The sequence below is a fragment of the Balaenoptera musculus genome, chromosome 7 (genome assembly GCF_009873245.2).
Source record: "Balaenoptera musculus isolate JJ_BM4_2016_0621 chromosome 7, mBalMus1.pri.v3, whole genome shotgun sequence".
Taxonomy (NCBI): domain Eukaryota; kingdom Metazoa; phylum Chordata; class Mammalia; order Artiodactyla; family Balaenopteridae; genus Balaenoptera; species Balaenoptera musculus.
In genome coordinates, this window is record NC_045791.1 from 102,191,444 (window position 1) to 102,219,436 (window position 27,993).

Here is a 27,993-nt window from a genome sequence, read left to right on the forward strand (position 1 = left end):
TTTGTTAGTTTGATTAATATATGTCTTGGTGTGTTTTTCTTAGGGTTTATCCTGTATGGGACTCTCTCTGCTTCCTGGACTTGGGTGACTATTTCCTTTCCCATGTTAGGGAAGTTTTCAACTATAATCTCTTCAGATATTTTCTCAGACCCTTTCTTTTTCTCTTCTTCTTCTGGGACCCCTATAAGTCGAATGTTGGTGTGTTTAGTGTTGTCCCAGAGGTCTCTGAGATTGTCTTCAATTCTTTTCATTCTTTTATCTTTATTCTGCTCCTTGGCAGTTATTTCCACCATTTTGTCTTCCAGCTCACTTATTCATTCTTCTGCCTCAGTTATTCTGTTACTGATTCCTTCTAGTGTATTTTTCATTTCAGTTATTGTGTTGTTCATCTCTGTTTGTTCTTTAGTTCTTCTAGATCTTTGTTAAACATTTCTTGTATTTTCTCAATCTGTGCTTCCATTCTACTTCTGAGATTCTGGATCATGTTTACTATCATTACTCTGAATTCTATTTTAGGTAGATTGCCTATTTCCTCTTCATTTATTTGGTCTTGTAGGTTTTTACCTTGCTCCTTCATCTGTTACATATTTTTTTGCTGTCTCTTTTTTTTTTTTTTTTTTATGACTAAGATTATGTTCCTGTTTTACTGGTTGTTTGGCCTGAGGCTTCCAACACTGGAGTTTGTAGGCTATTGGGTAGAGCTGGGTCTTGGTGCTGAGATGAGGACCTCTGTGAGACCTCACTCCGATGAATATTCCCTGGGGTCTGAGCTTCTCTATTAGTCCAGTGGTTTGGACTTGGAGCTCCCACCGCAGGAGCTTCTGCCTGGCCCCAGGCTTGTGAACCAGGATCTCGCAAGCCGTGTGGGGTGGAAAAACAAAAAACAAAAACAAAGAATAACAAAATAAAAAATAAAATTAGACTATGAAACTAACAGATATGTTAGAAAGAATGTAAAAATAAAAACATACGTGAATCAACAACTGGAAGGTATATCAGTACCACAATAGTCAAAAAGAGAAGGAGGGAAGAGAAAAGAAAAATGGTGGGGGGAAGGCCTTGACTATGGAGGGCAGGGACTAAGCAAGGGCAAGGTTTGGGTGGTGGGCGGGGCCAATGCTCAGGACCTACAGGGCTGGAAGAGGCCCTGGGGGCTGTGGGGGGTGGGGCTTAGGCTCAAGGAACAGAAGGGGCCCAGGCGTGTCCCCAACCCCTGGTCTCAGAGGGCAGGGGACCTCACCTGGGAGCCCAGCAGGCTTCCTGGGCTTGAGAGGGCAGGGCAAGTGCCCTCCTCTCCTCTCCTGCTCCTCCGGTCTGGGGTCTCGGAGGGTCCCTCCCGCCTGCCTCTCCTGATCTCCCTGGTCTCCCTCCTATGACCCCAGGACCCACGTGACCTGGAGGGGGCTTTGGATTGCAGGGGACCAGCCTGGGAGCTCAGCAGACTCCCTGAGCCTGACTGGGCAGGGCAATTGTCCTCTGCTCCTCTCCCACTCATCCCGGAGGGCCCTTCCCACCTGCCTCTCCTGTTCTCCCCTTGGCCTCCCTCCTATGCCCCCCAGGACCCACGTGGCCTGGATGGGGCTTTGGAGTGGGGGGTACCGGCTTGGGAGCTCAGCAGGCTCCCTGGACCAAGTGGGCCAGGTGATCACCCTCTGCTCCTCTCCCGCTCTTCCTAGAGAGTCCCTGCCATCTGCCTCTCCTGATCTCCCCGGCCTCAGGGGCACCGATCCTGTATGGCCTCCACTTCTCCTCCCCCTCAGTCCCGCTATGTCCTACCAGTTCACTCTGGGATTCCTCCCGTCTCTTTGGGTGTCAGAGTCCCCCACCAGCGGCTGGCAGGCACCCTAGTTGTGGGGAGAAGCTAACTCCATGTCTTCCCACATTGCCATCTTGAATCCATCTTCTTCACTGTAGTTTTTATACACATTTCTCTTATGAGCATTTTTTCACATGTCTGAGCCCTTTCTCTGAATTCCCCGTTCACATCCTTTGCCCATCTTTCCGTCAGGGTTTTGACCTTTTTTCTAATCAATTTGTATTGGTTCTATATAAATTAGGGAAAGTAGCTTTGATGAGTTGCAGTATTTCTTCCAGATTATCACTTGTCTTTTGGCTTTGCTTATATTGCTTTTTCTTCCATGCATAAGTTTAGTTTTATGCTGTCAATTCACTTTTTTATGACTTCTAGGTTTTCTGTTATTTTAGACAGGTTTGAAGTTATAATTTTTGCATGTTTCCTCCTGGTACTTTTGTAGTTTCATTTTTCACATCTGCATATTGATACACATCACACACTGATGGTTATTCTAGCACTCTTGGGTCCAACTTAATTTTTCCTTTGAAAAAAATTGTTCCAATCTTATTAAATATTGTATCTTTTCCTTCTTGTATGAAATGCTATCTTTATCATAGTCTAAAATCCCATATGAATTAGGGACTATTTCAGAACTTCCTACTGTGTTGCATTGGGCTGTCTCTTCATGCTGATTATGTTACTGTAATTAAGCATTTAGAGTAGGATTTTATTCTCTGCAAATAATTTAATCTCATTTTTCCACTTAAAATACATTTTCCTCGTTCTTCTTTGTTAATTTCCAAATAAAGTAAGAATCACCTTTACTAGTTAAAAAAGTATTTTTTTTCTCTGGGATAGGATTTAACATATAAATTTATTTAAGAAGCCTGATGTCTTTATATATTTTTTTCTTCCTAACCAAGAACAAGGTAGGCTTTTCCATACGTTTAGGTGTTATTTCATAATCTCCAAAAGTGTTTTCAGGCACATTTATATATACCTTACACATTTATTAAATTAGTAAATAGATTAAATGTAATCTTAGGTATTTTATTTTTATTCTACTATAAATGTGGTCTTTTACTCCCATGTATCTTCTAAATGGTTGTTGTATCATGAAAGCTTTTGATTTCTATTTACTTACTTTCTATATTACTAACTCACTTTTTAGTTGAGACTCTTGGGTGCATACTTGTAGCCTCTGGAATTGTGATGGTTTTGCCTCTTCCTTTCCAACTTTTGACTTTTCATTTTTTTTTCTTGTCTAACTGTGTTGGCTATATCTTCAGGACAATAACCGAGAAGGATAACAGTGTTCATTCTTTTCTTGCTATTGATGTAATTAGTTATTAGTTTTCTCCACTGTATTTGCTTTTGGACTGAATTTTAATTTTTTGTCCAGAGATTGAATTTTGAGATTTGGAGAAAAGTCTATTTGAAACACAAATCTTGAATCAGCATTCATTATTCCCAGTGGCAGACTGTTCAATGAGATTTTTGTTGAAGATTCAAATGACAGATAAACTCAGACAATTTTCAGTACAATTCACCAAAAAATCAGAAAGGCTCTTTAATATTTTTGCACAAATTTATTTTATTTAGCACAATCTCTGTCATCTAAAAATTAGGTGTTTCCCCCCCATCAGTGTTTTCTTATTTACTAGTACTTCTAGAAATCCCTGAAAATTTCTGCTTAAGTTTTTCTGTTTTAGGCAGACATCACACCGACATGACATTAAAACACTTGTCTGGGGTCATGATAGAAGAAAGCTCATTGCCTCTCCTGGGGCCACTGGGAATTGGCATGAATGTCATTCTGTGGCCACACAGGAGTGTCTGGAGTTATTCCTGAGGTAGAGTTTCAACGACAAAGCTCAGTAGAGCACAAAGTGAAGAGTAATGATGAAAAAATTAAGTGGTTATATTATCAAATAATAGCTTGTGAATAATATTGTGTTATCAGGAGAGAAAAGGATTCCTTAGAAATGGGATCAAGCCTTATAATTCTCTCAAGGAATTGTAAGTTTTAAAGAAATATACTTAATGGAAGAAGAAGGACAATGGCTCATGTGACAAAAAATATCCATTGTGTTGCCTGTTTTGGGTAAAGTAAAACAAATATCTAAGCCAAGCAAGAGGGTCACTTCAGTTAGTATTTCTGCTCACAAATGGGGAATATCAAACTCTAGGATGGCTGGAGTTTTCTCATGGTTTGTTTCCATGCCACTTGCACGTCCTTACAAGCAATCAAAACCAGAATTTTCCAGTCATTGCTATTCACTGGGGTTCCCCAACATAAGCTGTTTAATTGAGATGGTATACCTGAACAGCCGCATCCAGTTCAGCTGGGTACATAGATATCTGGTCCAAAGCTGAACTTTCCTGGCTTTGAAAAGGTTCACTGGAATCCAGACTTGTGAAGTGTGTCAATTTATGGCACTCCATGACTTTGTGACAAGCAGAGTCCTTGCTCAGAGGCTGTAGTGGTTGACAGAGGTTAGAGCCTTGTTCATTAGTTGTTCTCTGGTTCTTCTGGGTGTGGCCCATATGGATTCTGACTTGTAGCAGAGCTCTGCACTGTCTTTCGGCATTTGGTTGAGTAGATAATGAATATGCTTCTCATTAGGAAAATGCTAGCAATGACTGCAAAATAACTCCCATAAACTAAAAACTAGAGAAAAACAGAGTTAATTAGACACACATGAAATATGACTACCTATGTTACTGATAATATATAGTGATGCTGTTGATTTACTTGGATTATGGTGTAACCGAGAATCAGGATCTTAATATGGATCTTTTAGATTTGCACAATACTCTCTTCTCCCCTCTTAGAAGAACCAGGCATGAAAGGGTAAGCAATGCAGTAACTAAGAGTGTGGGCTCTGGAGTCAGGGTTGCTTGAATTCAAATTCTAGCACATGTCACCAATAGTGAAAAAAACACTAAATCCCACTGATTTACGTGTCTCTGTTTGGAGGATAGTGCAATGCTATATGTAATGTCTCCAGGAATGAATTTTTGACACTGAGGTTACTTTTTATCTGCCTTATCCCCTTTTTTTCAGATCCACATGTAAAATGTGAAATTGGACTAATTTTAAGTCTCTCAGTACTCTGAGAGACTTAAAAGGGAAGTGAACTCTGCAGCTACGTACCCCTTCCCAGTTGCATCTTAGTAAATTGTGGTACTGGACCACAGGGGAAAGAGGAGACATAAGGGGGACATGAAGGCAAGAGTGTTACCTGATGGGGTTTTATGGACCAAAGGCAAATGCTAACCTATAGTGATTACTGCTCAAAACCTACTTGGTTTTACAGTTGATAGTTAAAGGCATGGCTTATTTTACTTTATTTTATTTTTTAAGTTTTTTTTTTTCTGATGTGGACCATTTTAAAAGTCTTTATTGAATTTGTTACTATATTGCTTCTGTTTTTTGTTTTGGTTTTTTGGCCACGAGGCATGTGGGTTCTTATCTCCCCGACCAGGGATCAAACCTGCACCCCCTGCATTGGAAGGTGAAGTCTTAACCACTGGACTGCCAGGGAAGTCCTAAGGCATGGTTTATTTTAAAATTTGCCTAGCCAAGAAATTCAAGAAATTAAATACTGCCAGTGGTAAGGTTGAAAAACCCTTTGAGATGACCCTTTGAGTTATTCTACATCCCCCCAACTTCGTGAATAGGAAAATGGAAGTTCTGCAGCTTACCTGAATGCTGATTGGCAGCCCCAATCCTCCCTGATCTACTACGATCACGGTTATAATGGTCTGAATCACCAGGGCAATGAAGGTGTTGATTCCAAACACCAGGGCATAGCGTTCCACACTCAGATTAACTGCGATCTGAAACCTGTCATTCAACATAGAATAAGATTTTTAATGAGAACATACATGGGATTCTTATCTTTAAAAGAAAATAAAGAGAAAGCAGTGTCTTGTTAACAGCACTTTTGGTCTAAATCTCCTCCAGTATAGACAAACGGGCAGAGCAAGGAAAAAATTTATACTTAAAGGCTGAATTAAAATATACTTAAAGGAAATATGGCAAAATTCCTCCTATCCAATTTAATGCTTCCAGAAATTAAACCTAAATGTTCTAATTCTCATAACTTGAGAATATGGGATGCTATCTGATTTTAGATACAGTTTCACAGTGAATTTTTATGAAATTCAGCAACACCCAACCTAAGGAATTTTTTGGAGAGTTATTCTCTTTATTGTTGACTGTACTGACAGTTTCAAAGTTTGGTAGGTCAATTATTCTTTGGAAGATCCAGACCATGACTGGTGGTACAACTGAGTGAATCTATAATTAACTTATTTTTTATAATTATATAGATTTTGAAATCTTATTACAAAGCACTTTTGAAAGACTGGCAGATATATGTTATTTATAGTTCTTCCTTGGAATGCAGGTAAAGGCTTTGGGTTCTGAATATTCTTAAAATGAAAAGAAACAATGTCATCCTACCTTAACAAAATACTCGCCTTAGAAAAAACTCAAGACACGTGAGTTTGATACATTAAACAGATACCCTTTGGTGAAAAAAATGAACTTGCTTCAAGTTTCATCTCTTTCCTTTGTTTCATGATGTTTTCTCAGGGTCCACATTTCTGTGTTTTGTCAGTTACTTATCAAACATTTTTCACAGACTAAAACCCAAAACTTTATAAAGCTTTTGGCTCTACTTCGTTCATGTGATTTGAAATTCAAATGTTTCTTATCTCTTTTGGTTAATACCAAAGCATATATCCTATGTCAGCTTTCTCTGCACTTATATATAGAACCAAATGTTTTTAATCATTAAAAAAAATGATTTCTGGGATTCATAGTTTCTTGTAATCTTTGCATCTACTTTTTTCAGTATCCAACTTGCTGAGAATATTTTGTTTCATATAAAAGTATATGCCTGGAATTACTCAAGCAAATCAAGTGAAATCAGAGGTGTAATCTAAACTTAATCATTCAAAATCAAATTAATTCAAAATCAAATTATATTACACCGTGCAAATTGGCAAACTGTTTGAAATAAAAATCACAACCTGACAATGTGTCATTGTCTTTGGTTTATGAACTTACAGAACTTGTTTTCCTTGCTGATTAATATTAGCAATATTCGGTGAGCAGTTAAGTGAAAAGATGGCTAAATTGTGCCTAATTTAATATGAAGTAGTCAACATTTAATATTGCAATTGATTAAAATCCTTCCAAAGTTCTCAAAAGAATTATAGGAATGCAGAAAAGAGAATATGGTTTAGTTTTAGGAGTGGGAAGAAATGCTTAGTAATACTTACACTGCTATGGTGATAAGAAGCATATAGCCGGTCTTGAATAACAAATAGCCAGCATAGCATACCCATATGTTGGTCGTGTAATGCATGAGAAATAGAGAGCCTGCATTGACAACCGAGAAGATGGCCAGAGCCAGCTCTCCCAGAAGATCCCAGTTGACTTTCACAAAACCCACTGCAAAGGCAGCCAGGGCCCCTAAAGAAGAAACATTAAGGAAGATCCAACATATTGACTTTGCCCATAGGAAATATCAACATGCTCTCTTAAGAACTCAGGTCTCAGGTAATTCTGAACGATGAACATATTGCTTTCCCAATTCGTGAAAATAGTGTGATCCACCTAAATGGGGATTTATCCATTTCTCAAGCATGTTTTCCTTTGGCTACTCTCTTTAATTTCTATTCTTTCAGTCATTTAGTTGTCACACTTTTAATTAGCATCAACTACATGCCAAGCACTGTTCTATGCAGAGGGACTAGAAAGGTTCCTAACCACACACAGAGTGGGGAGATATGATACATAAACTCAGTCACTTAATACAACATGCTCAGGGCAGGGATAGATAAAGGTGAAACAACTGCTCTGGCAGTACACCTAGCCTGTTCATATTTGCCTTTCTTTATTGTTTTCCTCAGTGATAGGTAACAGATACGTTGCATCAGGTAGTAAGTTTTAGTCTTTATTACTAATCTTTCTTAATCTTACTTCTAATCTCCATCTTAATGTCTTCAAGATCTGGCTTAATTTACTTGAGGTTTTGGGTGAACAATTTACAGAGTTTAAGAGATTGAATAATTGACAGTAATTAGGGTTAGTAATTATAGTTCTCTTTAACAAAGTGAGAGATATTTATGTTTCAAATTACTGAGATTTGATTAACTTTTCCACATATGATCTAGGCAAGAACCATACTGCAAAAGAAATAAAGTTACTTTTCTTCCCAGAATTTGGAATGTAGGAGAGATAATTTCAGTGAACTAATTCTAGTACAGTCTTGGTTGCCAAGACTTAAACTGAAATCTCCTAAAAGGGAGACAATAATAAAACGGACACCCCATGAGGTTTCTGAAAATTTATGTAAAAAAGGGTGTGGAAATCTCCTATTTCCTAGAAAAATACCTTCAAAGGCTTAGTTGAATTTAAGCTTCCATTAACCAGGATATAAATATTTATTGTAGAGGGAACTTCAAAGGCAGATTTCCCTCTGATATTAGAATCCTGACTCACATAATATCTTCCACTTCTGATTTAAATCTCATAACAAAGCTAATTTTGAAAATTTGTGGTGTAGAGCCTGGAATTGCTTAAAGGTGGGCACTAGCTAAATCAAAATCTTTATTGACAAAAACCCTTCCAGTGATAATTTAGAAGTCTTAATAGTTTAGTTCATTTTCTAAAATAATAAAAACACCTTGTTTATATGCAAGATGCCTATTTTCTCTTTGATATTAAAAACAATCCTGAAAGAACAGGGGGCATTATTAACACTTTTCTTGATGATGAAATGGAATCTTAGGAATCTGGCTAGAATGTTATCACTTGGTGCTGAATTCTGAGCTCTTGAGTTACCAGTGACTGCAACACATCAGATAGAAATGTCATGTCCCTCTTTTTGCCCCACTGCCTTCTATTCCTGAAAAAGATTAATATGCCTTCTGAACAGACCTAATTTACCACCATGGAGAATTTAGCAACTGGAGAAATGAACTTAGTGGGGGGTAGCCCATCAAAGGAAGATCAAAGTTTACTTACCTCCAAAGGTTGCAATAGCTTCTACTGCTCCATTATATATTACAGAACTCTGGCCTGGGGCCTTGTAATCCCACAGGACTTGAACATAGTTCAAAACCTGGTTAAAACCTGCTGTGGAAAAAGCCCACCATAGGGACCAGTAAAAAAGATGTTTTGAGGAGTAGCACTCCTTCAAATCTTGTAACCACTGCACAAAAACTCTCAAAGCTACATTTTCCGGCTTTGGGCTGCTCCACTGGCCATCATATGGGTTCCCTGAAACAGTGAATACTTGTCCAGCTGGTTCGTGATCCTTTTGAGGTTCCTCTAAGACAGCATCCTTTCCTGGTGGCTTTGGAGGAGCTTCTTTGCTGGGTTTTGCATGAAAAAACATGCTCTTCTTAGGCATTGGTAGGAAAAGTGAGAAAAGGAAGGCCATGGAAACAGAGGCCAAGGATAGGACGTTGAGGTAAAAGTATGATAGGCTGGCCAGGGATACCAAGAGTTGGGCCAGCACTGAGGCCACCGTGTAGGCCACCAGCGTGGCACTCCTGCAGTAGCCGCTCACTTTCTGATAGTGCTCTGGGCTGACCATGCTGTAAATGTAGGCATAGTAGGCCACCTCAGTGGCGGAGACCATCCCATAGAAGAACTCTACAACCTGCATGGTCTTCACTCCTTGGCCAAACAACAGCAGCAGCCAGGTAATGATGAAGCTAATCCCTTGTAGGACGATGACTGGCTTGTAGCGGACGTAATCGGTGAGGATAAACACCGGGAGAAGCAGCACCAGATATGAGTATGTCCACACGGGGAAGATCTCATTTGTGATCTGCAGAGTTGAAAAATGGATCCTGTGACCATGAAGCACCAGGAAGTGAGGAGGGCTACCTTTCTCAGATTTGTGTATTACTAAGGTACATGTCGCTTGCCTGATACAAAACTCTGCATCCAATCAAATAGGGTATTCTTCATATTATGAGAAAGCACAATAGAAAAGTGATTTTCAAGGAAACCAGTAGGAAAGGAGAGCTCCCCCCTACCCCCCCAAAAAACCCACTTCATATACTTACATGCATCTCAGTAGGAGAAGATATTGGCTTAATGTGCAAACTGAACTATATTAAATTTATAATAGTATGTACACTAGAGCCCAGGCATACCTCATTTTATTGTGTTTTGCTTGATTGTGCTTTGCAGATACCGTGTTTTGTTTTGTTTTGTTTTGTTTTTTACAGATTAAAGGTTTATGGCAACCTGCACTGAGCAAGTCTATTGACACCATTTTTCCAACAGCATTTGCTCACTTCATGTCTTTGTCACATTTTGGTAATTCTTGCAATATTTCAAGATTTTTCATTATTATTATATTTGTTATGGTGATCTATGATCAGTAATCTCTGATGTTACTATTGTAATTGTTTTGGCATTTTTTTAGCAATAAAATAGTTTTTAATTAATGTATATACTTTTTTTAGACATAATGTTATTGCACACTTAATAGACTATAATATAGTGAAAACATAACTGTTTTTTTTTTTTTTTTTTTTTTAATAAATTTATTTATTTATTTACTTATTTTTGGCTGTGTTAGGTCTTCGTTTCTGTGTGAGGGCTTTCTCTAGTTGTGGCGAGCGGGGACCACTCTTCATCGCAGTGCGCGGGCCTTTCACTGTCGTGGCCTCTCTCGTTGCGGAGCACAGGCTCCAGACGCGCAGGCTCAGTAGTTGTGGCTCACGGGCCTAGTTGCTCCGCGGCATGTGGGATCTTCCCATACCAGGGCTCGAACCCGTGTCCCCTGCATTGGCAGGCAGATTCTCAACCACTGCGCCACCAGGGAAGCCCAACATAACTGTTTTATGCACTGGGAAATTAAAAAAAAAATTTGTGTGACTTGCTTTATTGCAATGTTCACTTTATTGCGGCGGTCTGGAACCAAACCTGCAATATCTCTGAGGTGTGCCTGTAAACTAGTTAAAAATTGTTCAACAGACACTTGTGGGTTTTTCAGGCTATTAAAAAGTACGATTCCCTTCTTGTTCAGAGATTAACAACACTAGATAAAGCAGCTACAGTGTTAGAATAATCCAGCAACCTTTATCTTTATGTGATTCATCATTATGACAAAAATCTCAGCCCTTGCAAGTCTGGATGAACACACACATGAAGACAGCACAGAGTAAATCATCTTGCAGAATTACGGTGTGGGAACAAGCAATGCATTTCATCTCCTTCCTGGCCAAATTGCTGGGCTCCCAACCTCGTTCCCCTCCAATTCTACTGATTTGTCTCTGCTTACTCAGTTCTGGCCTCAGGTTAATATGGGTCATCTCATGGATTTAGTCAGAAATGCATAGCACCTCAAGGTCCATTCACAGAAAGGACTGAAGAAGTTGTTGATCTTTGGGGCATGATGGGTACAGGTGCAGGTCAGCTGCATTAGACTTTGTTCTGTGCCCCCTCCCCCGCTTTCTCCAGCAACCTCAGTGGGTTCCCGTTTCAATGACAGGGGAAAGTTCAGTGATTTGAAAGGCTAATGTAACTGCGCTGCACCTTTGAGGTCCAGCTGGTCCATAGTGGTTAAGGAAGCAGACCCCTGGGGTTCACTGGTTGATTCTGGACATCTATCTGTTGTTTGCTTTGTCTTAATAGTGACATGCTTCCATCTGGGAAACTTTGAAACAGAGTTGCCCCTAAGTGATTTTACACTACGGCAGAATAAGCTTGCCCTTCCGTCCGTACCACCTTATCACCAAATAAAGCAGCATCAGTGAGCCTTTCAGGTGAAGCCACACACTCTACAGTGTTTTCTTAGCTATGGCTGGAGACTATAAAACCAGTCCAGGGTAATTCTCCGACTGGGTCAGTGCACTTTCTTGCTGCACTTGTCATAAAAAAAAAAAAAAAAAAAAGAGGTGGATACTTTGAGTAAGAGAATTGGGACTTCTGGGGAAGATAAAGCTGGGAGATAAAGCTGTTAATGTCTCACCTGCTGATAAATAGTTTTTCAAAACTGAGTTAGTGTCCTAAAGAAATGTTACAATTTTTAAACAGATTCTGCTTATACCCCAGCAGGCTAAAAGTTTATTAGGACTAGATCTTGTGCCTGGCATTGATTTTATTTTAGGATTAGTATAATAGAATCAATGAAGACTCGACATGTTCCCATGCATTAAGCCTAATGTTAGAAGTCTATAAAAGTGAAAATATTTATTACACATGCAATGTGTTTTGGTTTCCCATTTTTGCAAGTCTGAGGAGGAAAGAGTAGTTTGAACAGTTCTATAAAATAACACATACTATGAAGATGGGATTCATTGAGGTCAGTGTGTTAATCTTATTTCCAGTTGAATGAAAACCTCCCTCTAGGTCCTTGTTCGAGTCCTGTAAGATTAAACCACATCAAGATATGTATGTAGATTAACTCACCTCTTCACTGGTCAGGTTTTTATCTGGCCCAGATAAATACAGCATAAGGAAGGGTTCTGAGGGTCTCATCATGGAGAAAAATCCAAACAGGCAGAGGATCACAGTGGGATAAATCCAGGAATGGCTCGTTGAAGTTTGGAAACAACTCATGGCTGATCAAATGGAAACAAAACAAAAATCAACTGATGTTTGTTCTTTCTGGCATCCTGGATGTTATGAAAAGCTCATTTCTAAATGTTTAATGAAAGAACAAAGTTTCGTCCATCGGAAGCTGACCTGAAAAGGTGAGTGATGAATAACTGCTTTCAAATATTCCTTAGGAGAATCAGTCAACCCTCCTTTGCCAACAAACTTCTTACTCATTATTGCTGGGGGAAGAGTCCCACCTCTTTAGTGCACTCCGTCATAAACATGGTAATAAGTAGCTACTAATAATTGGTAAACAATGGGCCAGTGGATGTTTAAAAGTAAGTAAAACATTGGCTAGTGAATTACTGGTGTATAGGCATACCTCAGAGTTACTGCCGGTTTGGTTCCAGACCACTGCAACAAAGCAAATATTACAATAAAGCAAATAGCACACATTTTTTGGTTTCCCACTGCATGTGAAAATTATGTTTACACTGTACTGTAGTCTATTAAGTTTGAAACAGCATCATGTCTAACAAAACTATGTGCATACCTTCATTAAAAAATACTTTATTGCTAAAAAATGCTAACCGTCATTTGAGCCTTCAGCGACTCGTAATCTTTTTGCAATGTTAACATCCAAGATCACTAGTCACAGGTCACCATGACAAACATAATAAAAATGAAAAAGTTTGAAACACTGTGAGAATTACTGAAATGTGACACAGAGACACGAAGTGAGCAAATGATGTTGGAAAAGTGGTGTTGATAGATTTGTTCCAGGCAGTGTTCCCACAAACCTTCAATCTGTAAAAACTGCAGTATCTGTGAAGGGCAATAAAGTCAAGTGCAATAAAACGGGGTCTGTCTGGACATGACCTTCTAGGAGGTCAAAACCAAGAGAACAGAGACTGAGTTGGTCAAGGCTTCCTCTGTCTGCACACTTTATTTTGCACGGAAACTTCTGACTCAGAAATCTTAATACACTGAATGTATTTATTTTCACCTTTTCCTTCCATCAGACTCTCCCTTGCTTAGTGTTGTGCTTGACACATAATAGACCTCCAAGTTATTTTTGTTAGGTATCTATGATCTGAGAATTTATAATTCTTCAGTTAAAAAATTAAACTGGATAAAGCTCTGACTTGCCATCTTTTCCATATTTCCCCCCTTTTCCATCCTGGTGCTAACTCTGGGCTGGGAATAGAAGGCGTCACGTCTTAGACTGTTATTCCGCTTTTCTTTATGACTGGGCCCATCTCGTCCCTGAGTCTGAAGTTTCACACTACTCAGTGGGGCAGGTAGCTCATTAACAGTTCATACTCAGTTCATACTTTTTTCCTAACCCAGAAATAAAATTGCTTGAACTTCAAATTTCAGACAAAAACTCCTCATCTATCACTGCACAGAAAAACAAGAACAACAAAGCCCTTATTTTATGGTGGCCACGTTTGAAAACATCTTGCTTTTTCATGTGGATTACAATGTGCAACGGGAAAACTCACTCTCATGCCTTCATATTTTGGATCAAGCTTTACTTTGTAAAGGGGACACATTTTTTGGTGGTCTTGGGCGTGGTTAAGTTCTCTGAGATAAGTCCTAGGAAAGAAACGAACCTGCTGTATGATGCTTTTCTGTATCTAATCTAACTAAATCCTCATCATAACTATAACACATAATAATTTCCCAAATTCCCAGGTGAGGATATGGGAGATCCAAGAAGTCCAACAACTGGCTTCAAACCACATGGTCAAGATTTGAATCCAGGTCTTCCTGGCTCCCAGCTCCAGGGTCCTGTCACCTGCTCCACTTGGCCTCATTCTGGTGGCCTTCTTCCTTGGCTGCTGTTATTAACCGAATGACATCCTCTCCCCACAGTGAGGGAAGTGCTTTTAGGAACACATTCATGCTGAAGAGTATGGCTTAATACCCAGAGCTTCCCGGGGCAATTACAGGTTGAAAGTGGGCCAGAGAGAGGGGAGCTGATGCTCGCTCCAGAAGAGCAAGTCACCTGGGTGGGGTGGGAGCTCTGCTAGGGGCCGAGGAGGTGGGGGACCTGCTGAGTCACACCACTGGCCTGCCACCCACCCGACCCATTCACAAGGTGGTCCCAGACAGCTGCGAAGTTCCTCTCTTAAGTTAAATCAGTTTGTTTCTGTCAACAAAACCCTTGATGAGGCTGCACAGAGATCAGGGGAAGGATATGGATACGGAAGTGGATTACAACAATGTGAGCAATGTGACAATGTGAACTTCTTGCCGAGAGCATATGGGGTCTGACGGTCCTCCACCTCCTGCCTCAGCCTAGAATGCACGGGATTTATCTTCTTCCTGAGTTGCTACCAGTGTTTGTGAGTAATGTTCTTATAGAAAGGGCTATCCTGGGTAGGCAATTACTGAGGCTTGGCCATCTTTCGAAGGGTAGTCTTAATGGGGTGACATCTGCTGATGCTACATCTAGAACATTCTCTCCATCTGCTGACCATGGATTGTGCACTAACTCCAGAAGTCATTGTCTTCTCTGTGCATCTCGGAGACCTAGGACTATGCCCGTGGTCCCTGGGCTGCTAAGAGACCCCTGGATCATCTATCTTTGCATCTGATAACTGTCCTCCCACCCAAGTATTCACACCGACCAGGCCCAACCCTGCTTAGCTTCCGACATCAGGTGAGATGGGGTGCATTCAGCATGCCAGGGCCATAGACAGAACTGTTCTAATAGTGCTGCCCCATTGGATTTAGTTGGGAAGGTCAAGCAGAGAAAGACAGTATATGTAAGCAGGAGGGCAGAGCCTTTTGTCTGTTTGGGTCATTGCTCTATCCCTGTGCCTAGAAGAGCTCTTCACACAGTAAGTCTCGTAGAAGGAAGGGGATGAACCTCTGCGAAGCAGGAAAGCTCTGTCTGGATTTCCTCAGTGCCTTTCCTAGTAGCATCAGGTAAAGGCCAAGGAGGTTTTCAAGTGTACAAGCACCTTGAACTCAGTTGCTCGTCTGTGAAGTGGGATAACAATGCTACCTGCATGTGTGGGCTTTTTGCGGGCACCAAGGGCTTGGATACCTGGAAGGGGCTTGGCGCCTTGCTGGGCACAGAGCTGCAGCTCAGCCGTGTCATTTTCCCTCCGTCTGCTCTCCACGTGGCAGGCCCCACAGTGATTCGGGCTTAATGAGCAGAAAATGAGGGAGGGTGTCTGGCTTTAGCTGAAAACAACTGAGAAACACCTGGGTGGGGGGTCATGCGTGAGCCCGAGGGTGCTGGGCTTCCTTCCCTCCTCCTTTTCCAGCCCCTTCCCACAGAAACAGACACATGCTCCAAAGCTAGTTTTTCTGCCAGAGAAAATGAGAGAAGGCATCTAAGCGAACAGGAGCAGGGGTCCTTCGACCGAGGAGGACTGAGTAGAGTAGCTGGAGTTTCCTGGTTTAGCTGCAGCAGGAGCTCCTAGACCCTTTCAGAGACCCTGTCTCACCTGGTGGCGATGCTTCAGCCTCCAGGGCCACGGCCCCTGTCCCCGCCCGCTGCCTGATGCCCCCCCCCCCCCGGGAGACTCGGAGACTCTCGGCTGCTGATGTCTGGCTGTACTTCTCCCTCCCCCCACCCCCCACCCAGGGTCTCCTCGTCAGGCACTTGCCTCACTGCATAGCCCTTCTCACCCCTGGCCAGTTACTACGACTGTGAACTTGACTCGCATCATCTTCACCGGGGGTTTGGTGAAAATACGGCTTCCGGGACTCCAGCCCTGAAGTGTGATTCAGTAGGCACAGTGAGGCCTAGGCATCTGCATTTATAGGCGCTGAGTGAGTCCGATGCCAGAGGCCCAAGAACCCCTCCTCCCTTATCCATGTGCTGGGCTGAGCAGCTCCACGCCACAATGTGGTGGGGGAAGTGGAGGAAATCATCCAGGGAGCTTTCCCACACCTACACATACACCTATTACCCCCAAATTCTCTGCTGGACCTCTAGGCCCTGGAGAGTCCAGGACGGGTGGAAGAATCCTCAGGGGATTCCGACGTTTCAGAAAAGACTCTCCAGCCCTGCCCCACCCACTATCCCCTTGACATACACACAGCACTCCGTCTGTGACCTGTTCTGTCCCATCCAACCTAAACTGCTTATCCGACAGTGTCTGTGTTCAGCCCTGAACAAAGCACCATGGCTCTGGTTCCTTCAGTTACCACAGCGATTAACATATATTTAAATATGCATACATATTTTTATCATACATGTATATATATTATGTTAAATTATAATATAATGTTAATATATTTTATTATATATTTATGTCATATCAAATTATATTATATATTTATAACATATATTTATAATATATTTATATTATATATAAATATAATTTATATATTATAAAATTTATAAATTTATATATTTAAGTTATATATAATATATAGTTTATATATTACATAAGATATTTACATATATTTACATATTACATATAAAATACAATATATTTATATATAATATGATATATAATTAATTATAATTATATATTGTATAATACAGTAATGCCCAGCTTATCAGTGGTTCAACTTAGGATATTTTGACTCTATGATGGTGCGGAAGTGACATGCCTTCAGTAGACAGTGTACTTTGCACTCTGAATTTTGATCCTTTCCCAGGCGAGTGACACGTGGTCTGTCCCATCCCCTCTCATCATGCTGGGCAGCGGCAGCCTCTACTCAGCCAGGCGATCAGGGTGAACAACCGACACACTTACCACCTTTCTGGACCCTGACGACCATTCTGTCTTTCACTTTCAGTACAGTATTCCATACATTACATGAGACATTCAATACTTTAGTATAAAACAGGCTTTGTAGTAGATGATTTTGCCCAACTGTAGACTAATGTAAGTGTTCTGAGCACGTTTAAGGTAGGTGAGGCTAAGCTATGATGTTTGGTAGGTTAGGTGCATTAAATGTATTGTTGACTTAGGATATTTTCAACTTCCGATGGGTTTACTGGGGCCTAACCCTAACCCTTGTAAGTCAAGGAAGATCTGTATACAATATATTATACATAAAATTTACATAAAATTAGGATTATTCTAAGGATTAGAGACAAATAATTATATAAAGCAACTATATTATAGATTTTATATATATATATATATATATATATATATATATATATATATATATATATATATGGCCCCCAATTTCTCAGACATGGGAACTGAACCTCCCCAGAGCTCATGGCCACTCAGCTAAAAAAGGTTAAAGCTGAGTTCAGGGTTGGGTCTGTTGGCTCCAAGTTTACATCTTACTTTTCCCTGAGGGGTAGATGCCTCCTACTTCCGTGGCACCATGCCCACCATCTCGACATTTTCTTCTTCTCATTTCCTTGCTAGCTACCCCAAAAAGCGCTGTCAATATGGGCTCTAGGATTCCAACTGAACAACCTGGGTCACGCCCAAATCCTCTCTCTCTTACTGGAGAAGCCTGAGGCTACTGGTCTCACAATGCTTGGAAGCACTGGTTATCACCTTTTGTTTTTATCTTGTTGAGGAGATGCTGCTCTTTCTGTCATCATGACTATGACTATGATAATCAAATTACTTATGCAATTTCTTTCTACAATTTTTACATTTGGAAAATTATTTTAAAATTTTAAATTGAAGTACAGTTGATTTACAATATTGTGTTAGTTTCAGGTGTACAACAAAGTGATTAAGTTTATATATATATATATAAATTTTTTTTTTCAGATTCTTTTCCATTATAGGTTATTACAAGATATTGAAAGCAGTTCCCTGTGCTATACAGTAGGTCCTTGATGCTTATCTGTTTTACGTATAGTAGTTTGTATCTGTTAATCCCATACTCCTAATTTGTCCCTTTCGCCTTCCCTCTCTCTTTGGGTAACAACAAGCTTGTTTTCTATGTCCGAGTGTGTTTTGTTTTGTATATACATTCATTTGTATTATTTTTTAGATTCTACATATAAGTGATATCATATAGTATTTGTCTTTCTCTGTCTGATTTATTTCACTAAGCATAATATTCTCTAGGTCCATCCATGTTGCTGCAAATGGTAGTATTTCATTCTGAGTAATATTCCATTGTGTATATACATACCACATCTTTTTTTTTTTTTAACACGTTAACTTATCCTTTCTTCCTTCCTTTCTTCCTTCTTTCCTTCCTCCCTTTCTTTCTTCCTGGCTACACTGGGTCTTCGTTGCTGCACGCGGGCTTTGTCTAGTTGTAGCAAGTGGGGGTTACTCTTTGTTGTGGTGCGCAGGCTTCTCATTGCAGTGGCTTCTCTTGTTGTGGAGCACGGGCTCTAGGCATGCGGGCTTCAGTAGTTGTGGTGTGCGGGCTCATCAGATGTGGCTCGCGGACTCCAGAGCGCAGGCTCAGTACTTGCAGTGCACGGGCTTAGTTGCTCTGTGGCATGTTGGATCTTCCCGGACCAGGGCTTGAACAAGTGTCCCCTGCATTGGCAGGCGGATTCTTAACCACTGTGCCACCAGGGGAGTCCCATACCACATCTTCTTAATCCAATTTTTGGTTGCTGGATACTTGGGTTGCTTCCATGTCTTGGCTATTATAAATAGTGCTGCTATGAACACTGGGATGCAGGTGTCATTTCGAATTAGCATTTTCATTTTTTCCGGATATATACCCAGGAGTGAAATTGCTGGATCATGTGGTAGCTCTATTTTTAGTTTTTAAGGAATCTCTATACTGTTTTCCACAGTGGCTGCAAATTATTTTAATTTTTCTTCGACAATTTTGTGAAGTAGATAGAGGAGGTGGTATTGTCCTTGTTTTATATATAAGGAAACTGAGGGCCAGAGGCAATAAGATTTGTGCCGGTTTTCACATTTAACCAACATTAAAACCTGAACTTGGACTCAGTTTTTCTAATTACAAGTTCAGTAATCTTTCCTCTTACACTGTGTTGAGAGTGCCTGGCTATATCCTCAAAATTCCAATTCAAATTTATTTTAGAATAGTGTTTTTCAGATCATCAGTATCAAAAAATTTTAGTGGGTTGCCAACAGGATTAAAAAAAAAAGTTTCAGAAAAAACATTAAATATCAAAGCGCACTGCAGAGTATGCCTGTTTTTTTCCAAAGCTTCTGTTTGGAATATATCATACAGTTGACCCTTGAACCACGGGGGGTTAGGGGTGCCCACTTTCCTCGCCGTTGAAAATCCAAGTATAACTTATAGTCGGCCTTCTGTGTCCGCAGTTTCACCCTATCCATGATTCTGGATCCGCGGATTCAACCAACCAGCTTGTGTACTACTGGAGTATTTACTATTGAAAAAAGTCTGTAGATAAGCAGAACTGTGCAACTCAAAACCATGTTGTTCAAGGGTCAACTGTATATATACATGGCCACACTGTACATTATATTACTGTGGATACAGCCACTGGGTTAGAAGTTTCAGAGGAAAGAATAAGACTAAATAGTGAATGACATCCCTCATAAGCACACCTGTTTACATCATCATAGAACACCTATTCTATCTGGAAGGACCACAGCCTTCAGGGCAACGCACCATTCTGGAACAGGCTGTTTTTTTTGCTACTTTACCACTTATCATTCCACTTGAACCCCATAAAATTATCCTCCTCCTAAAGAGTACTCTAAGCTTCCCTTTGCTTCATTGAATCTATCCTGAGGACATGAATCAGGTTGATTTTCTGAGTTGGCACTTTTGAAAGGAGATGTTTTTCTTTCCCCTTTCTGCATTTTCCAAATAAGATAATCCTTTCCAAATTTGCTCCTGTGGCAGTAATTCTCACATATTACTCACATGCTCCATCACCGTTTTAAAAAAGGTACAAGGACACTGTGCAGGCAATAGGTTAAAGGAGGAAAAAAAAAAGGACAGTCTCCAAACAAAAGTCAGCCTATCTGGCTACCGTGACTCGAAATCTACAATGAAGATGGCGCAAGTAACATGAGCGGCTGTGTGAATCAGCAGAGATTTGGAGCAGCTACATCTACCATAGAGACTCCCTTGGTGGCCTGGGATGCCCTGCAGCACTCTTCAGAGGGCGAACTCCAGTTGACACAGCAGACGGAGCAGGTGAGCGCTGAGCTTTAGCCTCTGCGTCACTCCTGAGCCATGGTGGCCCCAGGCAGGTTGCAGTCTCCCTGCTCCGCCTACCCCGCAGGCCAGACCCAGCTGTGCTATCTGCACACACAGGGGGCACATCACACGGGCCCTGGGCGTACACTGCCTTGTGCACCACTGGGGTGACCAGCCAGCCCATGTGACCTGGAACGAACCCCAAAGACCACCAACACCTTTGCTATGGGAAGCGACCCACCTAAATTACTTTGGGATCTATGTGCTCCTTTCTCTTTTTGCTGGCAGGGGGAATAATGATTTTTTTTCTTTAAAGTCCACAGCCATCCCACCAGGGATCCTTCATATTCTACTGTAAAGTCTTCAGCGTCTCTCAATCTCTAATTTGGACCTAGTCTTAGAAGGTCCCACATTTTTACTGCTGCTTCCCTTTCTTCAGGGTATGTGGAGACAGTAACCTTCTTAACATAACAATCCCCTTCTAATCTGAATTCATTTTGAGGTGCTCAGAGACTTTTCTTAATCTCCTAAAAAAATTAAGATTTACTTTCGACTATGATCAAGTTGGGCTGGTTGTTTCCATCTGCCTTGGAAAAATTTCTTTCTATGTAACCTTTTACCTGTTTTTAGTGTCTTGGTATCAGAGTTCAGTTTTTCCTCTCCTCTTTTATTCCAATAATTACTATGTTGTTGAATTTTTCCATTTCTTTTGTTCTTTAATCACATCCTTAAATCTTTCCAACTGGTTTCAGGCCAACACTCTTTTCCATATGAATGTGCATAGCTTTAGGAATAATCCTAAGTGTTTCCCTAATTTATAATATCATCCCTGAAACTCCCATTTTTCTTATATTGACTGCAAAAGAAGTTCATTTGTCATTATAATTCTATGGTATGGGGAAAATAAAACTTTTTTTTAATGGAAAGCAAACAAAAATATTGACTTTGTTGCCAGGATCCCATTTTGAGTGAGTTTCAAGGTTAACCTAGAATGCACATTTCCTGGTTCCTCTACCAGGGAGTCCAGAGCCCTCCACTTTGCTGTATGTCCTTCAGTTAGTCTTAACTTGTAGACTCATTGTGTGAAATAAATCTTTTCCATGTTTGTGCACATAAAAATTTTCATGTATTATTCCTGTCTACCACAGGGGCCCATATTGGGCCTATGACAGCTTGGACTTCATCTAAATTTCAGGCATGGACAGTGTCCTATTTCCTAATCCATAGGCTGTGTATATATACACAAAAATTCTTATGGCCACAAATTTCTAACTACATATTTCCGGTGGCATAGGACAGGCAGCTATGAAAAAGCAAGAACTGTAGAAAGAAATTGACGCACACCTGTAGGCTTCCTGGCTCTGAGATCTGAGTGGATTTCCTAGCTAAAAAGGACCTTAGTTGATCACATCCCCCCACCCACTCCCAGGAGATGGAATTCTGCTCCCAGAGCCAAAGTTTTCAGAGCTGCGGGGCTCCCTGAGGCAGGGGTCAAGGTGACCTGATTAGAGCAAAGACCTTCCCCAAAAGCGGTTTTGCAATGGTTCTCACAACAGAGGGCCTGGAGTATAAGGGACTAGGTCAGCAGAAAGGAATCATTTTATCATATCCGCTTCCACGCTTGTTTAGAAGATGCTGCCAGAACTCACTGAGATGCTAATAATTTTGAAGGAAACTATCTGGAAGCCTCGGTCTCCAGCCAGTCCCTAGCCACCCCTCCTGACTAATCACTCCATTCATCTCGGAGAGGGTGCCTGACAAGATGCCCAGCACCTGGCAAGCGGGCTGGCATAATTTTCAGAACCTTCACTGTAGTCAAAACACCTATCTCAAATAACGGAGCAGGAGATTGATAATTTAAAAGAATTATGAATCTCACAGCCTCTAAATTCCAAAGGGCTTGGGCAGCGGGGCAAGTAGATGACGTTTGCAAAAGGGTTTCACTCCCCAAGGCCCAAAGCTTTTGTAAAAACAGAGGTAGAACCAATATTTGTTACATTTTCCAAAAAAGCTCAAGCTCCCCTTTTAGGTTTTCAACACTTCCAGGCCAAGCTCCTCACCAGCTAGAAGCAAATCAAAAATTTAATCACCGAAAACTGAAACATTCGCTTTTTGCTCATTGAGTATAACAACGAATTATGCTTTTTAATCTACTTACTACTAAAATAGAAGAAAATATGATTTTGAGTAAAACATCCAGATCAAAGAGATGCAGTCTGCTTAAGTCAAGGCAAGGCAGTGCTGGAGGAAGGGCCGCCAGGGAACGGACTCCAGGGAATCGCTTAATTACTGTCCTCTGCTGCAAAATCAGGGTTGCAGGGTGATTGCACCAGTTTCTAGTGAGCTACTGCATTTTAGCTGTGACTTCATCGTATTTAAAATGCATTTTACTTATCTCTATCTCACTCTCTGCAGAAAAACTAATTTGACATCATAAACTCTAGTATCATAGAGTACCATCTAGAAGAAAACATCTTTGTGACCTAAGGGCTGGCAAATGTTTCATTGCAGTGACAGCAAGGACACAACTTAAAAGAAAAAGAGTGATAAATTGAATTTCATCAAAAAAACCATATTTACTCTTCAAGAGATACCATTAAGAAACTGGAAAGAAAAACCACAGAGAACACTTCCCAACCACTAGAAGGTCTAAGTACAAAAACACTAGCATACCAAATGTTCACGAAGATTTAGAGCAACTGGGTTTGTACACGTAGCCTGTGAGAATGTGAAATGGTACCAACTCTTTGGAAAACCTTTTGGCAATCTATACAAGAAAGTTCAAGTATTCATAATTGCAAAAGAAAAAAAAGGGAAACAACTGAAATGTCCATTAAAAGGTGAATGAATAAACAATGCTGTATATTTAAGCAACCAATACAGATTTAATCAGCAATAGAAAGGAATAAACTATTGCAAAAACTTGGTTGAATGTGGAAAACATTATGCTGTCCCAAAGAATCAAGACTTAAAACTGTACATTCCATTAATACATATAAAGTTCTAAAACGAGCAAAACTAATCTGTAGTGATAGCAATTGGATCAGTGGTTGCCTGGGGTAGGAGATGATAAGGGAGCGACTGATTGCAGTGGAATACAAGGGAACTTTCTGGAGTGATGAAAATGCTCTACATCTTGATAGTAGCGGCGATTACAAACTTACATTTGTCAAAACTCATTTGCATTTTATGTACATTTTATTATACGCAAGTAAACTATACCTCAATAAAGATAATTTGAAAAAACAGAACGAATCATTGATACACGGAATAAAACAAAATAAATCTCAAATATTATGCTGCCTAAAAAGAATCCAGACACAAAAAGGACACCCTCATATGATTCTACTACTGATAGAAATCAGAACAGTGGTCACCTCTGGCGGCAGGTGGGGTGGGAACTGTCTGTAAAGGGGCATGAGGGAATTTTCTGGGGGTGATGAAATATCCTATATCTTGATAAGCTATAGTTACATGGGTGTATACAATTATAAACACTCAAACCTAAAACCTATACTTTATATTGTGTATACATTATACCTCAGTTAAAAGAAATACACCTTCCACCCCATCAGAGCATTTTACTGTGTAGGACTCCCCAAAGCCCTGGACTTTTCTTATTGGTGCAACAACTAAGGTTTTTCCAAATTCTACATCGGGGCAAGGCCTCTATTTAATCCGAAAAAAGAACATCATCTTTGAAACTGGGTCTGTCCTAGAATATTAGAATGGAACCAGTGCCCATAAATCAAATCTAGGACAGGCCAACAAACTTTGTAAGTCTGGGCACATATAACATACTTCAAAATAATACAGATAGAATCAGAGTTACCTGTTCCTTCTGTGCCCTGAACTTAGTCCAGTTTCCTGCCTTCAGATCCAACTTCAGCTCCTTCCTGCTGCCAGCTGCTACGAGTCGCTGTCACAATGCCCCTTCCTTTCATTGGTGTTTCAAGCCCTCCTCCTTCAGAATGGAGCTGTCAGGAGCAATGGCTTTATATGCACCAAACCTCACCCCCCTTCTGATGGCTTCATACTCTGGAACCCACCCTCTTCCGTAGCCACCCTCTTTAGAATGCCATTGACTGAAACAGACAAAGAGATTCAGATCTCTCTAAAACACAGATGATTAGGGAGGTAAAAATAACAAAACACTTTCCTCTGAGTGCTATTACTAGAGTAATCTAATTCAGTCTCTCTAGAATTTTGTACGAAGTGACTTAGAATCTAAGGAAACTATGAAGTAGCCCTCTCGCCCACCACCCACTCATAATCCTTCAGGTATCCCCCTTCCCCCAAACCAAACCTAAGTGAAACCAAAACCATGGAATCATCCCTGAAATGAAGCACACACACAACTTCAAAACTCCACACAACTTTAAAAGGTAATTAGGTCCAGATATTCAATATGCGGGCTCAAAGAGTTCTGCTTTTGGTTAAAACCACAGCAAGAGTAGATACAGGTGACCTTTAAACTACACCCTTCGAATTCCATCTTTTCACAGGTGGCACTCTTTTTTTACTTGCACGAAACATATGCTGAGGAATTAATCATCCCCTCCCAGATAGTTTATTCTCTGTATGTCTATGCTTAGATCAATCTGGTCTTAGGTGCAGTTGGAGCAATATGCCTATCAAACCATCACACTGGTGAGGTCACCCCATCACATCCAACCAATGAAATGCAGTGTGGTAACTAGTCAAAGGCACGGGGTGGGGTGGAGGTGGAGGGAAAAAGTGCTTCAAGGAAAAACTAGGCATTGTCTGAGCTATTTTGCAACTCTGCACAGTAATTGTAGTAACTCATAGGCAATGTGAAATAACTCTTGTCTGTAGACATGAAAATGAGTTCTGTCCAAGGAAGGTATAGCTTTCTTCCCCTCACCTCCGTGGAAAACCAGTTTTACCTCCATTTCAACATTTCCTGATCTATAAATGTTACCAATTCTTGGATTCTCCTTTGATCTGGTTCTAAAGCCTTACCAGTTCCTCATTAAGGAGTTAATAAAACCTCTAACATGTGTTTATTTTTCAATCTGTATGAGAGTCATGACTATCTCTTTCTGAAAAGTATCTTTTAATACTTGTTAAGTATTCACTGTGCCTCCAGCCCATGCAAATAACCTCCAATTTATTCTTCTGAATCTAAATGATTTGCGACTAGTTGTTAAATTACCGAATGAGCTTTGATCTTTTGACATCTCACTGCAGACTACCCAGCATTAAGCTTGTTTATTTAATTTTTTTTTATTGGGATATAGTTGTTTTACAATGTTGTCCTAGTTTCTACTGTATAGCAAAGTGAAGCAGGGTTCCCTGTGCTATACAGCATGTTCTCATTAGTTATCTATTTTGTACATATTTTGTTTATTTAATTCTTTTCCCTAGGTTTGTGTTTGCGGTAGCCAGTGTGGTCCCGTGGAAAGAGCATAGGTTTAGAGTCTGAAGCCCATGTTCCCCCGGCCCCGCCCGTTTATGGCAGGCATTTAACCTTTTCCAGCCTCCTCTTAAAATGGGGATAATCACACCCACCCCATAAGGTTATTTCAGGGACTGGTCCATCTGGTTCTTGGCCCATATGAGGCGCTCAATACAGCTTCCTTCCCATCTCCCTCATGCAAGCACACATTGCATATCCAACCAGAATGAACACAGCTGGGCCCTCATAGTTCAGAGACAGTAATTTCAGAAAGGTACACAGTAGATAATTTCACCTAAACTGCTTTAGGTCCAGATATTCAATATGCGGGCTCGAAGAGTTCTGCTTTTGGTCAAAACCACAGCAAGAGTAGGGGCAGCAAGCCAAATCAATTCATCTTTAAATACTTAGGCTTGAATTGCATTTACCATTACCTAACCTTGAGAAACCACTGTTGGTCCATAACCAATAATGACCGAAAGAAATTAGTATTTTTGTCCATTTCAGCTACCACTAAGACAGTTTGAAAAAAAAAACAAACATGTAAGCGTACTTCCCAGCTACCATGGGTTTGGTTCGAGACCATCCCAATAAAGCTAATATTGCAATAAAGCGAGTCACAGGAGTTTTTTGGTTTCCCAGGGCATATAAAAGTTATGTGTACACTATACCGTAACCTATTAAGTGTGCAATAGCGTTGTCTAAAAAACCCATGTACATACCTTGATTTAAAAATACTTTAGTGCTAAAAAATGCTAACCATCATCGGAGGCTTCAGCAAGTGGTGGTAGTAACATCAAAAGTCACAGATCGGGACTTCCCTGGTGGCGCAGCGGTTGAGAGTCTGCTTGCTAATGCAGGGGACACGGGTTCGAGCCCTGCTCTGGGAGGATCCCACATGCCGCGGAGCAACTAGGCCCGTGAGCCACGGCTGCTGAGCCTGCGCGTCTGGAGTTTGTGCTCCGCAACAAGAGAGGCCGCGATAGTGAGAGGCCCGCGCACAGCGATGAAGAGTGGCCCCCACTTGCCGCAACTGGAGAAAGCCCTCGCACAGAAACGAGGACCCAACGCAGCCAAAAATAAATAAATAAATAACTAAATAATAAAAATAAAGGAATTCCTTTAAAAAAAAAAAAAGTCACAGATCACCATAACAAATAGAATAATAATAAAAAAGTTGAAAATACTGTGAAAATTACCAAAATGTGACACAGAGACACAGAAGTGAGCAAATGTATTAAAAAAAAACTCAATAAAGGGAATTATGTCTGTATTTGGAAGTCATGTTTTAAATACGTCATGTTTAAAATATGTACCTTAATGAAAACATACCTTTTGCCTTACGAGACACCAATATGTTCTGTTGTCTGGAGAAGCAAAACACTTCTGTGTATTTTTAGAAAACATTATTTCCTTCACCCTTTTCAAATTTTAAGCACTCCACAAGCTCAAACCTTTTGCATATTTACGGCAGCAACATGGACTTGATAAGTAATTGTTAACATGTTTTTAATGAATTAGGTATCCTTTCCAGAAATATTATCGTAAGATACGACTGTATGATTTTAAAATTCAGTTAAAGTAGTCTCAATAGGGTTCCCGGATCTCTTACCTTTAAAGTCCCCTTTCTTTTCCTCACTAGGCCTTTTCGACGTTCTTGGATGGGAGGATTTGGAATTGTGCGCTAAGATTTCCTTTTAGTTTAAAAGCTGTGACCATGGATGTAACTATGGGGAATGCTGGCCCTTTACCAGAATTCAGGTTTTATTTAATCTGCTTTTCCAGATGGTTGAAAGTAGCAATTCTAGCCAAACCTACTTGGGCGAGTCTCAGCACTGTGGATGGCGAGCTATGGATCCGAGGTGGGGAGAAGCAGCAGGAAGCAGCTGGCTGTCCGCCAAGGGCCCCAGGGATGTAACCCAGGCCAGTCCGAACCCGCCTGCTGCAGCGCAGGTACCCGCCCGGCTTCAAGCTCTCAAACTGGGGAAGGAGTGGCGAGGCGGCCGAGGGATGAAGGTATTTCTTCAATTAATTTACCTCCTGGAGACATTCTTACCTACAGGAGGGGATTTCTGCTCGCCAACTCGCTCACAGCCCGGGATATCAAGCCCCCGGGACCAGCACCCTCAGCGGTCG

The 27,993-nt window shown here is 40.7% G+C and overlaps 1 protein-coding gene across 3 annotated transcripts; it reads right to left on the reverse strand.

The window, feature by feature from the left end:
• Window positions 1–3,413: 3,413 nt before the first annotated feature.
• On the reverse strand, window positions 3,414–27,993 carry SLC19A3 (solute carrier family 19 member 3). 3 transcript variants are annotated; one of them, XM_036858205.1, is made up of 6 exons: window positions 27,914–27,993; window positions 12,249–12,400; window positions 8,841–9,651; window positions 7,091–7,283; window positions 5,504–5,645; window positions 3,414–4,466 (listed from the first exon to the last, which is right to left on the reverse strand). In XM_036858205.1, exons 2-6 carry the CDS (start codon window positions 12,396–12,398, stop codon window positions 4,308–4,310), a joined length of 1,455 nt encoding a protein of 484 aa, XP_036714100.1. In that variant the 5' UTR covers window positions 12,399–12,400; window positions 27,914–27,993; the 3' UTR covers window positions 3,414–4,307. The 3 variants fall into 3 exon arrangements, with proteins under 3 accessions (XP_036714100.1, XP_036714101.1, XP_036714103.1); XM_036858206.1 differs by lacking the exon at window positions 27,914–27,993 and adding an exon at window positions 27,470–27,535; XM_036858208.1 differs by lacking the exon at window positions 27,914–27,993 and adding an exon at window positions 12,525–12,579.